The sequence below is a fragment of the Nomia melanderi genome, chromosome 12 (assembly GCF_051020985.1).
Source record: "Nomia melanderi isolate GNS246 chromosome 12, iyNomMela1, whole genome shotgun sequence".
In the NCBI taxonomy this organism is placed as follows: Eukaryota; Metazoa; Arthropoda; class Insecta; order Hymenoptera; family Halictidae; genus Nomia; species Nomia melanderi.
In genome coordinates, this window is record NC_135010.1 from 5,940,372 (window position 1) to 5,958,447 (window position 18,076).

Consider the following 18,076-nt stretch of genomic DNA (forward strand, 5'->3'; position numbering starts at 1 on the left):
CTAGTAATTTCTCAGAGAAGCATCCGTTATCTTTCCAATAACTGAAAAAAAAGAAGTCATGAATTGTTCATTCTACATGGATCAAAGCAAAAAATTAGTTTATTACCAATTTGTTATTTTCAAAGTAAATTTTCACTTACAGTGGTATGGGAAATGCATCATAATTACTAGACATAATTAATTGAATTGAAATATTGTACAGTGTAATATTTATTATAGTCTCAGTTTTCAACTATAAACATTTGCGCTTAACGTATTTGAAGAATTTTTAATTTTAATTTAAAAGATGTAATAATTTAATTCTGGATTAACATCGAAAGAAAAAGTGTACTGAAGAAAAATCATCACGCGACAGGAAATGATACCATGAATCAATACTGCATACGTCGAAATGAAATATGCTCGGCTCGCAATTCGCAGAGATATTCGATCATTCGTATTGAGTTCGCACCGAAATCGCGTGCCTCGTATCGAGTTACAAAATTCAGCGAAACTCCTTCTGTGATCAATATATCGTCTGATTCTTTTGAAAAAATAACGTCTTCTTGAATTAAAAAACAAAGAACGAATATCCATTGATGATTTAAACATTTTTCTCCAGTAATATCTTGCCTCTCACTCCGTAAGCTCATCGCTTATAACCTACACGAATTATTTCCTGTCTCTGCACACGAACAATAATCACAAAGCGCGCGAAACAATAATATTACCTTCCTGATGAGTTAAAACTATGTATTATGAAATATGTACTGACTCGATTGCTTCTGCCACTCAATCCGTGAGCTTCACGCGACGTGAATCATTGTAGTACATAACGCTGCCCGCGCGTAAAGAGTAATTAAGAAATTAATTTGCGGAATGGACGATTCGCGTGTCCCCTAAATAATTGAAGCAACGGTCGTACGTCCTGCGGAGCAGATGTAGGGGAACTTACTCTAATGCCGGACATTCGAATTTCTTCCAGAACGAATGGATTACGCGGCTATAATGTTCTTCATTAACATTGAATATGTAAATAGATATATTGGTTTATAAAAGTATTTAAAATCGATATATTTGTAATAGCAATGGACATCTCAGACATGTTATTATATTTCATTGAAATGGATACACATTATTCTCACATGTATTCTGAGCATCATACAGAACAATTTTAAATATTTACTATCTATATGACTATATTGATTTTAAATACTTCCGTAGATCAGTGCACGTAACTGCTTACTGAAGTGTATAAGTAAATAAATTATTAGAAATTCCACAGTATTTAAAAAAATATATATATCAAATCTGTTTATATTCATTTCTATGAAATTTATGTACTACAGAATTCTTGACATAATGTTTAACATTGTAATTAAATGAGTTAAAATAATTCAATTATTTCTTTTATTATTTCTGAAAAAAACAAGTGTTTTTTTTTAGAAATTTTTAAATGAATTGATACAGTAATAAGCAAACTAAAATAAACATGAATCGAAATCTGAATACACGCACTTTTATTGTGTCCATAAAAAAAATAAAAACTAATTCGACTACTCGGAATTCTAGCGTCAATATTAAAAAAATGAAGTCAGTCTTTTATGTTGATAATTGTTGAAAATATTGTATCGTAATTTTTTTGTGATTTCGTTAAGCAAACAAAAAAATTATGTGCTAGATACTGAACGTTTCATTATTCAGCTTTATTTTTACAACCACTAAACGTAAACAAAACGTAAACAAAATGCGGGACAATAATTGAAAGCGTAATGCAGCATTATAAAATGCATATAGACAATGGACTCGATCGTCAAAGAATAAATAAGAAGGATATTATCTGTCGATAAAACAGTTATTGCTACCCCTTAGCCGTTACTCGAGTTGCTCATTAAACCAAATGGCGGCTGAGAATCGTCTTTCAAGTGCAAATGGTTGAAGGCTTGTTTTTGTGGAATTTAGTATTTGTTAGTAAGCGCGGAGGAAACAGTATCTCATCGTATCAATATTATATTTTTTGCGTTTCTTCTTCAAACTAATAAATTTCCGTTTAATTTCTTTTAATTCATTCGTATCCTCGTTTCTCGAAAGAATTGAATGGTGTATGTAGATACTAATACGTGATTTTCCCTACCTCGACAATATTTTAAATGCATAACTGAAACGAGGTCTCGCGGGAGGGTTAATTATACGGGCAAGTACCGTTGATGGGTTCTTGTAATCCATTTAGCTGAGAAATGCCTAAGGGAAAAATTCCTCATGGCCAGAAGAGTCGAATCACCCTAGCAGAATGAACAATTAACTCTTGGTAGGCGGTCGTTTTCCATTACTGAACAGACATCGATGTTTACGTTTATTGATATTCCCATTCATTTTTCTAGATATATTTTTACATATATTTATGGCGTTGTACAGGTTCGTATGATTTATATGAATATTATTGAATCATTCTGTAAATAAGCCTATAAATCTATAGATAATAAAGAAGAATTATATTTTAATTTGTTAAAACAAAAGAAGTATTCAATATATGCACAATTTAAAGGCTAACACAGTATTTGCATTGTTCTATGTATATTTACGAACGTATTCTTTGAAAGACACGTATTTCTTTTGAACCAAATGCTATTGCTTAATTGCTACCTTATCCTAATTAGATGGTCTGGGATAGGATAAAGTTTCCTAAAATATGGCTCAATATATTCCAACGCATCGTCTTCCAAGAGTTTAAAAGGTGACAGTGTAATTTATCTGGCTTGTCCAACTTTATTAAGGGTTTCAAGCTTCATTCTTCCTAATTAGAGGCGTAGGCTAACCGCTTTTGTACTGAATGAATTGCTACCTAACTCTACTATAGTGAATAATCGGAAAGTACCGTATGAGTAACTTTTATAGTTATATTTTGTGAATTGTATCAATAACAATCTCCGATTAAGAGAATAGATCTATTAACTATTCGGTTGAAATGTTTATACTGTGATTTAACATTGAAATGTAAATCGAGTATCAAGTGGTTGAAACGTTTCATCTTCCTTCTTCCACAATTATCCAAAATATACAGATATTTTGCAAAAATTATTGAACAAATTAATTCAACGTTGCACAGACTAAAATACAAATATTCAGTTTTTCAATTTTTGTGCTTAAGTTTTTCAGACAAATTAATCCTCCGAATCTAATATAATTAAGATATGTCTATTCTTAAGTCCTGTATTCTTATAAATCTTATATTATTATTCATACAACTAGCATATTATACAATAAGTCATTATTTAATAAGTATTATTAAGTAATAAGTAATGTATCCAAATGTTGATGGTCACTAGTGACTTCATTGTTAACCCTTTGCACTCGAGAGGTGATTCTCACTCACCACTTGATTTCATACAGTAAAACTATAAAATTTGAAATTTAATCTTATACTTCGTATAATGCATCAATTTGAAAAATATTGAAATCTTAAAATATTTCTAGTGAAAAACTTCTGAGCGCAAAGGGTTAATATGACCACCTTAAAATAAACTCAAATAAAAAGAACAATACAGGTTACAATACGAATAAGTGCAGGTACGTGTTCAGTGTTAAAAAAAACAGAAAAGAAAAAGGTTCGGTCGTGCAGGTCTTCGGGGACTAATTCGCCGATTGCCGGGTACGGGACACTCTCCTAACCCAGTAAGTCGTCTTCGTTTACTCTTGACCCTGAGTGCTTGTAAGTCACCCACTTTCCCGCTTTAGCAGCGCGACTTACGACACCGTTGCGACGAAAATTTACGTTCCGCAGCTATTTTCGGTGTGGCGCGACCGCAGTCTATTCTCGTTAGCGTCGGCCGCCGGAAGATGACCGGGGCCGTTCCGTCTCCTTTTCTCACGGCGTCCGCGTTCGAGAGAAAACCGGGTCCTCGTGCCTCGTTGCTGGTTCCGTCACGCGGGATTTAACGCCGCTGGAGAGGTGGAGCCCCTCGCCCCTGCCCGAAACATTTTATCACGCCTCCGGCATCATCGAAATGCTGCTACCGTTCGCTCACACGCGAAAAGTAAAACGTTCGAACAAGGTAATTTTGGACGTTCCATGACGAGTCCGGGCTACCCGATGACCTGGAACTTGTAATTCTGTTTAACACTGGATCTACCGGTCGAAATGACTGGTTGTTTCGTTCCGCAATTATTGATATATTGGAAGTATTGAATATTCGAAATGAGTTTGAAAATTAATAGTTTCACTTGAGTACTATAATGAATGTCTGAAAGAACCAAGAATAATCTATTCTTGCAATTTTCATAGGGATTGCATATCAATCGTATTAAATGCTCGGTAGTTCTAGTTCAACCCTTAACCGTTTCAGTGCCAAGCAGCGCGATCGCGCTTCTCCCTTGCACTGCCTGAAAGTGCCACCCTATTTATTAGTTCGTAGAATCAAATTAAGTTTGTTTATTCGTTTGCTTAGTTGTTTGTTCGTTCTTATTTGTGCAATTACGTGCGATGAAATTATTAAATTTATAGGGTATTCTTTTATAGTAATTGTTGGATCTTTCTTTGTGGATTATATTTTTATTTATTTAATTTTATTTATTCAATAGAATTGGTTATTTTGAGATTTTATACAATAAAATTTAGATTTACCTTGTGTTTTGATCTTATATCTTTAATATATTTCAGAACTGTTTTAATAATTACTGGAATTGTAATGTGGACATGGAAAAATGGAACGATCGCATTATTTACAATTTTTTTATTTAAAAATAGAAAAGCGTGATTCAGTTTCTGAACTGAAACTAAAGAAGCGTGATCACGCCGCTTGGCACTTTCCGACCGGGTTTTTGCAAAGACTCGTGGCACTCAAACGGGTTAAGCGTGGACGTGCCGTCTCACAGACCTCTGTATTATGAAATATCGTGAATGTAGAAACCAGTGAAATTTTCGTTGTATGAGCCGCTTATTGGCTAAATCGATTAACAGCGCTTTTCGAATTTTTTCAGAGTTTATCTTTACTGTGATTTTCGTTGACTCTTTTTTTTTATATTTAATATCAATTTCATTATGACTGGTTTTGTGATAACATGAAATAATAAAAAGTCAGTCGGCCATGTAAACATTACAGTAATAATGAAAATTACTTCAAGGATATACTATTTCATGCATATTACATATTCGTTAGATTGAAGCTGTACCTATGATAATAAAGTAACACACATACTATGATTGTTTGATTTTGCGTCTAAAGGAAAGTTAGAATAATCAATATTTAACTACTGTCTCACTTTCCTCTGCTATTTGTTTTGTGGATTTAGTCGATTTTTCTAATGAGCGACTCATGTAGTTGATACTATTTCTGTAAAGATATTTCAATAAGTATAAACAAATAAATAAATTTGTTTATTAGCTGCTACAAACGGAAATATGTAATATTAACCCCTTGCTATGATTCCTTTCACAACTGTGTTTGATAAAAGTACTTTAACGTTAATAATTTATTAGAAGGAAAGGAATTTGGTACTTACTCCATTCGCCATATTCACTTCAAACGTTAACGATTGATAATAGGAGAGAAGGATTTAATTTGTATTTAAGATAAGTAAATGACATTTAGATTTGTCAAATTTAGTTCGAAATTATGATTACGAGTCTGACACGATATCATAGGGTAAAAGGTTAATCAGTAATTGTGGAATTTTCATTCTTAAAGATTAAATTCACGTCCATATTTAAAAGTCGAAAGTTCTTTTTGAATTTAACACCAGAACTACCGCACTCGTCAAAATTACGAGTTCCAATTTCCTTATTTCGCAATTATTGATATCTTCGAAGTGTTAACAATCCAAAATAATTCCAAAAATGAATAGTTTCACTTGAATACTGTAATGAATACATGAAGAATCCGAAAAGAATCTATTACTACAATTTTGTGAGGGTTGCATATTAATCGTATTAAACACTCAGTACTTCTAGTGTTAGGAGAATTAATTATGTTTATGTTTGGAATTTTTGCCATGTGTCTAACGAGATTATAGAAATATCAATTTTATTCTGGAGAACCTTCATTGAACTGACACTCTCGTCGTCCGGAAGTGGTCAGAAAGTACTTTTTTAAAATTTTTTCTTCTTTTTCTCGAAATGGTACCTACTCTTTTTTGATAATTTCACGAACAATACTACCTAAGATTATATAAATTTTTATTTATCTATTTTTTACCTATTTTTCACAAGTACTCCTACGAAATCTGTTCATTTACTTATTAAATCTAATGTAATCAATTGATAAAGTGATCTAGAAAAACTTGAAGAGTTAATCTCTTGTCAGATTCTTTATAATCGTGTCAGATTCATGACGAACATTACAAACAAACATTCTAAATATAAATATTATTAAGTTTCTTTTAACCCTTTGTACTCAACGATATTTTTCATTACAAACATTCATTGTTTTCTGACGAGATACTAACAATATTCTTTGTAACTTACATAAAGGAACTTCTTGTATAAATTATGGCGGAGAATTGTTTTATCTCTATGTTTCATATGTTAATACCTTATTCAACATTTTATATTGAATTTTTCATTTTATAATTTTGCTGCGTTTAATTACGTGGTGACTGAGAGTCGCCTCGAGTGCAAAGGGTTAATTAAAATGTAAGCACGCAGTACTTTTCTATTTTAGAAAATTATTAAGGAACAAAGTATTTAGTTTTAGTAAGCGCCGTTATGGAAGAAATCGTAGAGCCAAAGGTTACGTAAAGTTTTCCTTTGAAAATTTTCTTTAATCTTTATCTTTATACTTTGTAAAGAATCTCGATTAATAAATTTAGCAGTTTTCTTTTCTTATTACTCTGTGGTGCTTTGCAGAAACAAAGTCTTTTAAAAATCAACACATTTTCCTCAATGTTTCCTTGTACGCTCGTGATTCGTTGCCTTCGCCGATTGTCATAATTGAAGAACGTGTTTCTAAAATGCCTTAGTATTAAGCGCACGTTTTGCGCGGTACTTTCTGACCACTTCCGGACGACGAGAGTGTCAGTTCAATGAAGGCTCTCGAACCAAGTAGAAACCTTGAAATCCGTCGTTTCATGAGTATCGATACATCGGGTTAAGTCATCGTTGAATCGTTTGAAACTGATCATTCAATAAGAAGAACAGTAGAAATATTAAAATTGAGAAGGAATTAATAAGATTAATAACGACTGAGCGAATCTTGGGTCGGTACGAATTTAAGAAACAAGAAGAAAATTTATTTACCTAACAATATATTATTAATAAGATTATTAATAAATGTAAATGTTTATTCTATATAGTTTTCCACGAATTACATAATTTTGTTTACTTTTATTTGCTATTATTAGGGATTAAATTCTAAACAAAATAAAAATTTTATTTATCATTCATGTTAGAAATGTGAAAATCTATTATTACTGATATTAGATTATTATGTTTATGCGTTGACTGTTCTGCAAAAATCAAGATACGGACAAAATGATTTTGCCAGTTAAGTTATAGGTAAAATAAAGACTTTAATAATTTAGAGTAGCATGTTTTCTGTTTGAGTAACTAACAGTTCGAGAAGTGTATCCAGTGTGTAACGTTTTAATTAAAGAAATCTGCATAACCAAATCGTTTGGTAGCTATAATACATGCCATACAACATACGTCGAAAATAAACTGTGCATCGAAACGATTGCATAAGTCCGATGCAATAATAGTTTTACCTTTAGAAAACTCGATGGCAGAGATTAATGAAACTATTAATATTTTGTTTTTAATGTCCATAATTATATTTGTTCCTTTTTCCTTTTATTTATGTACTATTTATATATTTATAATACTTAGATCTCAGATCTATACATTTGTTCCTTTTTTCTTTTATTTGTTTACTATTTATATGTTTATAATACTTGGATCTTAGATGTATACATTTGTTCCTTTTTTCTTTTATTTATTTACTATTTATATATTTATAATACTTAGATCTTAGATCTATACATTTGTTCCTTTTTTCTTTTATTTATTTACTATTTATATATTTATAATACTTAGATCTTAGATCTATACATTTGTTCCTTTTTTCTTTTATTTCTTCTAATTTACTATTTATATATTTATAATAACTGTGATCTATTTTTTACGAAAATTAAAGGTAGATGTTTAAAGTATTACAGGATACTTTTACTTAATACTTCTAGTACCATTTGAAAATACCGGTTTGCGTCCAGACCTTCGTTTAACTCCTGATTTCAATATTTATCTAATCAAACCTTTGCACGGCTAATCAAACTTTTATCAATGCGTTTACCATACGTAGTACAAAAGCTTCCGGTTTCACACTGAGTTACTGAAAAACAGTTTAAGGAAATATACTGATTTTTTATTTTTTAAGTACACTTTAATCATTCCGTGGAATAGAAAAATCTTTTCTTTAATCTTAGCACGTTTTATCCATCATTGGTGATCCACGCGACGGAGATGATAGTAATCAATTATCGCGAAGTGGTAATCGAACATTTAGAAAGAAGTTCTTGAAATCCACAAAAGCAAGAATCTGATTTTTCTAATCAGAATCCATTATCTTCGATTTCGTAATAATATTATAAAGCATTTATTATTTTGAGAAGATCCCACTATCGCTCAAAAGTAAATGTTATACAAAATTAAAAATGTAATTGCTCACAGATCTTTAACATTGATTTGCAATTTATTTAATACTCATTTAACATTTATGTTCTTCGGAAAATAAATTGCATAATTCTTCTGTAATAATAATGTAAAAATATTTTGTCTTTAAATATTTACCATATAAAATTAAAATAATAATTTTTATGTCACAGTATCTAACCAAAATTATTTTTAATTGCTAAAAGTAAATACAGTAATTAAATATAGTTCCATTGGTATCTAAGCAATGAATACATAAAAATGAATCTCTTGGCTCATAATGTCGAGTCAAACTCGTAATCAAAGATTTCAAAGCGAACTTAATGAATATAAATATTATTTAATCTACACTTATCCAAAATAAGTACCATTTGTTGCTTGTGAATATTGAAATAGTATAATAAAGGTATATTTTTAGCAAGTGTAGGATTTATTCTTCTGTTGGAATATTATTAAGCTGTCGTATCGGAATTTAATTGACAAGTGCGCGAGCCATGTGCGTCCATTTAAATATATAATATCTACAGCCAAAAATAATCTTCGATAAAGTAACAAATGTACATTGTTTCTGCAGTTATATATTGCATTTGAAGGTATAGTTTTTGCAGTCGTTTATTACACTCTAAATGTTCGTTTCATGCACTGATTTATCACATTTGAAGTTTCAATTTTCGCAGTTGTTTATTACCTATATTTCAAGTTCCTGTTTCCACAATCATTTATTACATCATACAAAATAAAAAAAAATAATTTACTATAAAATGACAATAATACCAAAAAATACAAACTGAAAGCAGAATTTTCAAAAGTTTTACAACTTCAATCACAAATGAGATTATTTTGTTAGACAAAATTCTAGTAACCCTTCTTACATCGTTAAAAAATACACCATAAATGAATTAATTATACAATGTTTAAACAAATATCAATGGGACGATAAAATTAAGTTATTATCATTGGTTTACTATTTCAATCAAATCGATTATTATCTTTTATTATCATCAATTACATCAAATTACATATTACATATCGTCAAATTACATATTGAAATGATAATCTCACAACACGACAGAATGGAACGGGATCGGAAAAGAAAGCAAAGATTGCGGTCGATCGTGTAACCGATACGAGTGAAGAATTAAAGAAGCTTAGTGAAATTTCCACAAACTTTTAAACTTCAATCACGAATGAGATTATTTTATTAATCAAAAAATTATAGTAATATTATAATTATAGTATCAATTATAATTAAATAATATTTTTAGAAACATCAATATCACGATAGACAATCTAGTTTTTAACAAAAAATACAATCATGAAAATATTAATATCATAATCTCGCAACAGTTTCTCAAAGATTGCGGTTGATCGTCTAACCGATACCAGTGAAATAATTAACTAAGATCGGTGAAATTTTTAAAAACTTTTCTATTCCCATCAAATCGATTATTATCTTTTATTACGATTAATTATATTGATCGTCAAATTATTAAAATGGTAATCTCGTAATACGACAAAATGAAACGGTATCGGGGAAAAAAGCAAAGATTGCGATCGGTCGCGTAACCGATACGAGTGAAATAATTAAATAAGCTCGGTGAACGATAGAAAACGGGAATTTCCACAAGATTTCCACTCGGACAGTTCACGGCGGGTTTATTGATTGAAACGCACGGCGGAAGCATGTTCCGTATGCTTACCCTCAAAGACTGTGGAGGAATACCGGTAAGCCAATCCCATCGGTGTGGACTCGGACAGCGTGGTATTGGATTTTGCGTAACCGGTCGTTTACATGTCGCCGATACATTAACACGCCCCAGATAATTTTTTTATAATTGTCCGGCCAGCGTGGAATCTTACGCGACAACGGACTCTTCGCTGAATCATCCTACTGTGCGCCCTTTTGTTACAAAATGCGGTGGTGGGTGTGACGCAACATGGCGGAAAGGGATCTCTTATGCAAAAGAAAATAAAGGGTTTACTGTGAAATTTAGTTGCAAAAATCTCTCTGTACTCGTCAAATACAGGACGAATGCACCTAGGATATATTTTAATGAGAAACCAAAGCAAAACAAAGAAGAATTACATGTTTATCTGAAAAAATGAATAATTCATCGTTGCAAGAATTATTATAATTTCAAGCGCTAAGACGACGTGTATACTCGTCAAACGCAGTTAACTAGATAAAAGATTTACTGAAGAATTGTTCTCCTTCGAAATGTTGGTGTTGGGGATAATTGAGCAACTCATTAGCCAAATCGGTTGACTCCACAAAACAAAAAGTAGAGGAAGGTGATAACTATACATTGATTTTCAAAATTTCCTTTTAAATTAAATAATCATTGTGGAACGTAGTATACCTCATAATTACAGGTGTGTCTTTAATCTAAAGAATATGTAAAATGTATAAGATAGTATACCTTTGAAATAATGTTTATTATTATTCCAAGTTTTGCATTGGCAATAGGGGTTTTGTTATCTCGTGGTATCACGCCCGATAACAAGGAAATCTATTTTAAATATGAACAGTCAAGAGCCAATGAAGCATTTTGACGATAAAATCTTGAAAAATTCAAAAAGTGGCGTTAATCGATTTGGTTAATGAGCAACTCAACACATCTTTGCGATTCATTTTGTCTTATGCAAGTTTTATCATATTTTATATATTATTTTTTCTAATTTTCATTACAGAATGCTGAAATACGAAGTTCTTTTTACTTGTTGTGATTCTCTACTTACATATAATTGAAAAAGAATTGGCGACTCTGGCCCTCATTTTCATACTTCCTTATGATGCAAATAGGTTAACTGGTTAGCACTAGAAAACAGGAAAATTGCGTATCAATCCCTCGTTAATCGTCTAACGACATTACTTATTCGCAGCTTTCGATTTTCTACAGATATGGAAGCTCGAAGTCGCCATTATGGCGGCATTCGACCGCAAAGGGTTAAATGTTCGTGTTCAGCGGCTGCCCGTCCGCCATTACGCGAGCAAAATTTTCCTCGTGTCTGGCGCGCCGCTAGAGAGGCGGCTGAGAGATGCAGCGGCCGATCCCGAAGCGTTTGCAAATCGGTCCAGGTAAACGACTCGGATACGAACGACCTACCAAGGCCGCGCGCGGCCAGGAATTTCTTTCGTTCTTGCTTGTTGGTCGCCTCACCTGGCCGTCCGAGCCAGAGAAAGAGGGACACGGTGCCGAGGCAACAGACGAGGCCTGGTTCACCGATCCTGAACCTGGCTCGGTTTCTCTCTGGCCCTAGCACGAATTCACGGTGACTCATCTGCTCTATTCTTTCCTTTTGTTTCCTCAGCGAAGCTTCGCTGGGCTCGCGCGGGGAAAAAATCGAGAACGGTGCGCGGTTTTCGGTTTCAATGGTGTTCTTAACCCTTTGCCCTATGATTAGTTTCTGAACTGTAGTCGGTCTAACTATATACTTTGTTATTAACCCTTTGCGGACGAAGATTTTATAAAGTATTCAGAACCTTCAGCAGGTGAAGCTAAATTGCATACCGAATGCTTAACCAGTTAACTGCGTTTGATGAGTATACACGTTATTTTAAAACTCTAAATGCTAACTTTTTCAACGATGGACTATTTATGTTTTTGACAAACATGTAATTCATCTTTGTTTCGCTTCATTTTATTGTTAGAATGTATTACAAGTGCATTTTGACTGCATTTGAGGAGTATACACTTCATTATTTCATTTTATTGCGTGCACAGTATGGAATTTTTGAAACTAAATTCCACACTTAACTGGTTTACCGTAGATTGCATTATCGAACAGACTATCAGTATTGTAGTGACGTATCACTATATTCATCTGCAAAAATTATACTGCATTGTTAAAAACAAGGAGAATCTTGGAACAGTAATTTGACTGATCAACTGTTGCCGTTCAATTTTTTCTAACAAAAGCTTTTCGTTTATATAGAGGAAATAAATTATGATCTTAGATTGAAGTAAATTAGTACAATTTAAAGTTACTTCTGTTTCCATTTGATTATCAATATAAAATTGTTGCTATTCAATTTTCCCTAACAAAAGCTTTTTATACAGAGGAAGTAAGTTATAATCTTAAATTGAAATAAATTAGTAAAGTTAAATACGGTCCTTTGTAATTCCTTCGAGTCCGTATACGTCACGGACATGGTCGTTAAATGGTTAATCTTTATTCGAATCTTCAGCAGTTGAGTCCTTTGGTGATTCTCGCCTTGTAAAACGATGGAATATTAAACAAATGTGATGGAAATATCGATAGGATCTCTAATGCAATGAAATTACAGCGAATATAATCAGCAGAAATAAAAGCAAAATTTGCTTATTTATTCGTGTAATGTTTAAAGAACGTATTTATAGACGACACAGCTATTATTTTCACAGCCTCGAAGTATCATATCAATGGCGAACAAAATATGATGATTTCAAAAAATAATTAAACACAATGTAAGTGTTTCAACAATCTCGGAACGTTGAATTTACGATTAATAAATTATATTGCTTATTCAAAGTATATGCTTATGCATAATATAAGTGCTGTTTCAACAGATTTTAAGCGTCGCATGTACGTGTAAGAAATTGTGATCGTTATCAAAATTATTTAAACAGTCTCGAAGCGTTCGAAAGATAAAGTAGGGAAGATAATACTATAAAATAAGAATGTTATGATTGCTCCTCGGAAATAAGCCTTTTTTTTATTTAATTCTTCTTGTTGAGTAGATCAATTTGTTCCAATTATGAAGGGGGGTTGCGTCGTGTATGCGGGTGGTAGCAAATTGAAGTAAACGGGTACATGAGCTGGATGGATAGTTCGTATCGTTGGCGGTAAAAGAACTGCGATGCACGGTGAAACAGCAGCGCGGAGTCACCGTTGGCGAATAAATCAATAACTCGGACGAGCACCCAATACACGATGCTGAGGGTGTAGAGATGAATCCCGCGCGCGTTTAATCCTACATTGCGTCCCAAACTATCCGCGTTTTTGTTGTGTCTTCTGTGAACTGTCTGTTATGAATCATAATAATTCATGAGATTAAACATACAATCGTAGTGAAAGTGAGATAAGTTTTATAAGTGCGTCTTATTTCTTAAATTACTACGAATCATAATGATTGAAAATTTATGAAATCGAATTGAAAGTAACTGCTAGATCTGTGAAATAAGTTTCATAACTGTATCTTGTTCCATGAATTCTCTGCTGCGAATCATAATGATTTGAAATTTATGAAATCAAACGAAAGATCGTAGTCGAATTGAAAATAACTGCTAAATTTGTGGAATAAGTTTCATAGGTTTTATATTGTTGTTCTATTCCGCACTATCGAGACAATTTTTATAGTAACACATTGTATGATAGCAGCCATTTTTGCTCATTTCAACTTATACGAATTACATTCGACTCGTTTATTTATTATCCAACATATTTCTGAAGTTTTCGTTACAAATAACAAGTGCTTTCAACAATCCATAAATGAAAATACTTTTAGAGCCATGGAAATCAAATTTTTACTTTACAACGAAACACTCATAAAACAAATACGAGCGTTTATTTACCACTACTCAACTGTTCAATGTGTTCTACGTGTAATTAAAGAGAAGTTGTTTTCAATAAGAAGCAGGAAAGTAATTTCAAAGTAAATTCACTAAATTTTCACTAAATTTATAGATTCTCGTTGATTATGTTTTCGTAACACCCTGTATACGTGGCTTGAACATCAGCTTGATGCCTGGCATCGACTGTCCTAGATGCATAAAAGTACGGCGGGCTTCTGAAAATGGAAATCCACGCAGCGAGCGAACAAGGAGCGGAATGATCGGCGAACGAGACCGATCATTCTATCGTTTCGCGTTATCACTGCGAGTTTATTATTAGGTCGGCGCCACGCGAAAAGTTGCAACGAGAACGGAAGCACCACCCCTTTCATCGCGAACTCCGCCGTAAAAGCAATTATTAATAAATGTTATAATCTTCCATGGTTATTCGGGAATATCGCGGTTCACGTGTAAGTATGATCCCCGACGAGTCGTCATTAGTATGATGAGATAAATAATTGCTGAGGTGAATTTCAGCTTCTTGGAAATATTCATTTTGTTTTTGCGAAAGTATTAACAACTGCTATAGAATTATTGTAATTATACCTGGTTTTTATAATTACATTAATAATCGTTATTAATGTAATAGCGATGATAATAATGTCACTACTATTATTTTCAACATATCATCATTAGTCTGCGGATTTTTATGCGTTTATGGGGAATCTGGAAATGAAAAATTGCACAGAATGCATGTTGAACAAAAAAATTTATGAAGTATTTAAAGAGTAGTGCTTTCTATAATATTTGTTAATCGTTTTCCACGGTAGTTGTATTCTTCTATTTATATATTTAAAATTTTGAATTTGCATAAAGGTCCGGTGTCTAATTTACCATTTATCATTTGATTAGTTTCTAATCTTATACGTTACAATATTCTTGGTTTTTAGGCTCTATATTGCTTTTTGTAGACATTCAACGCTAATAATCTAAATAATAATACTAGCCGTGAGTTACTATTACTTACACTATGTGAGAAATCGATATCTAAAGCGAATGTCTTTTCTATGTCTTCGTTTATTTCTGAAATATTTGTCTGTAATTTAATCTTTTTGTAGACGATTATGTAAGAGGATTCACAGAATATTCCAATAAATTCTGGTGAAGGTAGCTTAAAAATGTCGAAACAGGGAATCGCCTCTAATTAGATTAAAACCCTTATTTTAGGGGTAGCGACACTTTAAAGTCTTCCATGCGTCTTAACAAATGGATCTTGTTTCCCCTGCTGGATCCAATAATAAAATACCATCTTTGTAGTAAGTTTACGCTGTATATAAATTTCTGATAAATATATAATATACGTTATTAATAAATATCTTGTGAACTATTGAACGAGCTACGCCCCCAGTTTCACGTAACTTGATATCTGTCCGTCCACTGCTTGTTTACGAAGTTTTATGATAATCGATACTCACAACACGTCGTATGACTTCTCGCAAGTGAACCTAAGGACCTTGCTTCAACTTCTAAGGTCAGAGTACAACAATGTAAGTGTAAGCTATTGTCATTGTAAAATAAAACTGAAGGATCCAAATTTAGTGATTTTTTAGAGTTCTGGAGATTTTGATGCGAACCATATCATAATTCTAAATTTTATACGTATATTAATGAAAAATGTTCATCTGAAAAAATAAATAATTCATTATTGAATATGTTAGTGATAAAGTAGAACCTTGATTATTCAATTTAATTGAACCACTAATATTAGTAACATTCGATCGTATATATTTCAAGGTACACTCTAAGAATTATTGAATATCTACTTAATCAGAACTCTGGACAATCTACATAAATCACAAAAAATTTCCTCCTTAACTGCGCTTACTAGAATTATTTTAACATTAATATACATATGTAGTTCTTCGATCTTCCGATGGCAAGCTAAGCAAAAGAATATTTTGTGCACAGGGAACGTTTCGGCTGGAAGCACTCAGCATTCAAAGGGATAATAATATTTTTCAATTTTTTAACCCCTTCCCCTATAACATCATGACCTCATGGTGAAAATTTTAAATTGAATTCGAAAAATCCAAATGTTATTTACTTTTCTTGAACACGAATTTATCTTGTACAGACGAAGATTCTTTGAAATATACAAAACCTTCAGCAGATGAAACTAAATTATATACTGACACACGTACTGATCTTGGTATTCCAGTAATTAAATCATTTATTTGCAACTTAGTATTCCAAATATGAAAATTTGATCTCTCCGAAATGTCGACATTTGCTCGCAACGGGTTAAATGTTACTTTTCTATGCCAACCGTTAATCTTTAGAGTAAACGTAGACATTGCGATCGAATTTGTTTCTTTTTTTACTACAGTATTAATGATAAATTAGTTCTATCGAGCACAGTTATAAAAGAAATCATAGGTCAAGGGGTTACGGGGTGGCCAATAAAAGTGTATACCTGGGCGGCGAACATCTTTGACGCGCCCCTGGGAAGGGGTTAACTGATTAAGTCGAGGTTCATTGGCTAAAGAGCGTCAGAAAACCTGTTCCATCGGGTTTACCCGGTTCCCCGGCGTTTGCGCGGCCGCCGTAAGGGAGGTCAGTTCCGGGCTGGGCCAGATTTGCCAATTTCCTCGTGTCCGGTCGCGGCCAACTCGCGTTTCGCAAGTTTCCAATTCGAGAATCCGCGCGCGATGACACGGTTTCGCATCGCGAAATTTTTGCGTTAAAATACATATGCTTCTAACGAAGCTGCGATAGAATTCACCCTTTGTTGATGGGAATTTTTGAACACTAGAACTACCGAGCATTTAACTCTTTCGCTACAATGAACGAGATATCACGTCACCATGACGTACGCACGATGCTATGGACGAGATATCTCGTGAATCTTTATCATTAATATGAAGCGTTTTATTTGAAAATTTGTCACGAGTAATCGATTTTTAAGACGTGTCATCGTTGGCGGAAGGTGCTTCAAGATGCTAAATATAAGATACACCATGTTTTACACAATTAGACTTTTCTCTTTTTTGTTAGGGAGTGTTCACGTAACCTGAGAAGATCGAGAACTGATTGATGCAAACCGCCGAAACCGGGCCTGCGGTTGTACTTATAGTTCTCCCACGGAGGCTCTCACGAATACAGAATTTAGTGTAGTAATAGCACAAGTTTTTCATAGCTACCTGGGAAACTAAAGTCTTCCGTCAATAACATATAAAAGAGAAAGTTGTTCAAAATCATGTCCTCAACGAGATATTTGAAAATCATCAAAATCGGAGCGGTCGCAGCATGTCGACAACTGCACCGATTTTTGAGTTAAAGGTCTCAAGCTCGTCGCGAGCCTTTGATGTTGAGAGCTTCGACTCTCAGTCTTTCTTTTTCCTTCACTCGTGCTGTCCTTTGCTACATTCGCCATGCTACAATCTTCGTTTCTTGGGGTGGATTCGGTTCTATCTCTTCATAATTGCAACCTTCCGATCCCGTTGAGTGTTATAATTATTCAATGTTCACCGTAAATGCATCGTACTGCAATTGCTCGTTTTGACGTAAACGCTTTCATTTGAAATCAAAGTACATATGCAATCTCTCGGTTCGCTGTCACGTTGATTCTAATCGAGTCGCGCAGCTTTGCTGTAAACGTACCCTAACGCAATGCAACGCGACGCTCGAGGGCCTGTCTCGGTTGCACCACGCGCGTGCCACGCGATTAGGGACATTCCACTGCCAAACTGGTCTAATGGGGACTGATCTCTTCTCTGACGAAATTGGATGTTGGGCAGACTCCGTTGGGCAAACGTTCCTCGAACCTGTCCAGGCGTTTTCACATTCCTCGGATGTTTGCACTGAATAACTTTACGTAGAGTAAATCGAGAAGAGATAGCTCACCTTTTTAAAGGAATTGTTG

The 18,076-nt window shown here is 33.4% G+C and overlaps 1 protein-coding gene and 1 long non-coding RNA gene across 6 annotated transcripts in view; both read left to right on the plus strand.

Annotated features, from left to right (window-relative positions):
* Positions 1-18,076, plus strand: part of Asap (ArfGAP domain of ASAP) — a 51,291-nt gene that overhangs the window by 4,137 nt on the left and 29,078 nt on the right. The window contains exon 1 of one of the 5 annotated variants that reach the window (XM_031975113.2): positions 3,730-4,031. The exons of 3 other annotated variants lie outside the window; for them this stretch is intronic. In XM_031975113.2, the coding sequence (XP_031830973.1) occupies positions 3,984-4,031 (48 nt within the window). In that variant the 5' untranslated portion in view covers positions 3,730-3,983. Of the gene's footprint in view, positions 1-3,729; positions 4,032-18,076 lie in introns of those variants that run through there. One more of the 5 variants, XM_031975115.2, reaches the window with a different exon arrangement.
* On the plus strand, positions 13,167-15,695 carry LOC143175163 (uncharacterized). Its single transcript, XR_012999867.1, has 3 exons — positions 13,167-13,913; positions 13,961-14,624; positions 15,273-15,695. It is a non-coding gene; the product is annotated as an uncharacterized LOC143175163 (long non-coding RNA).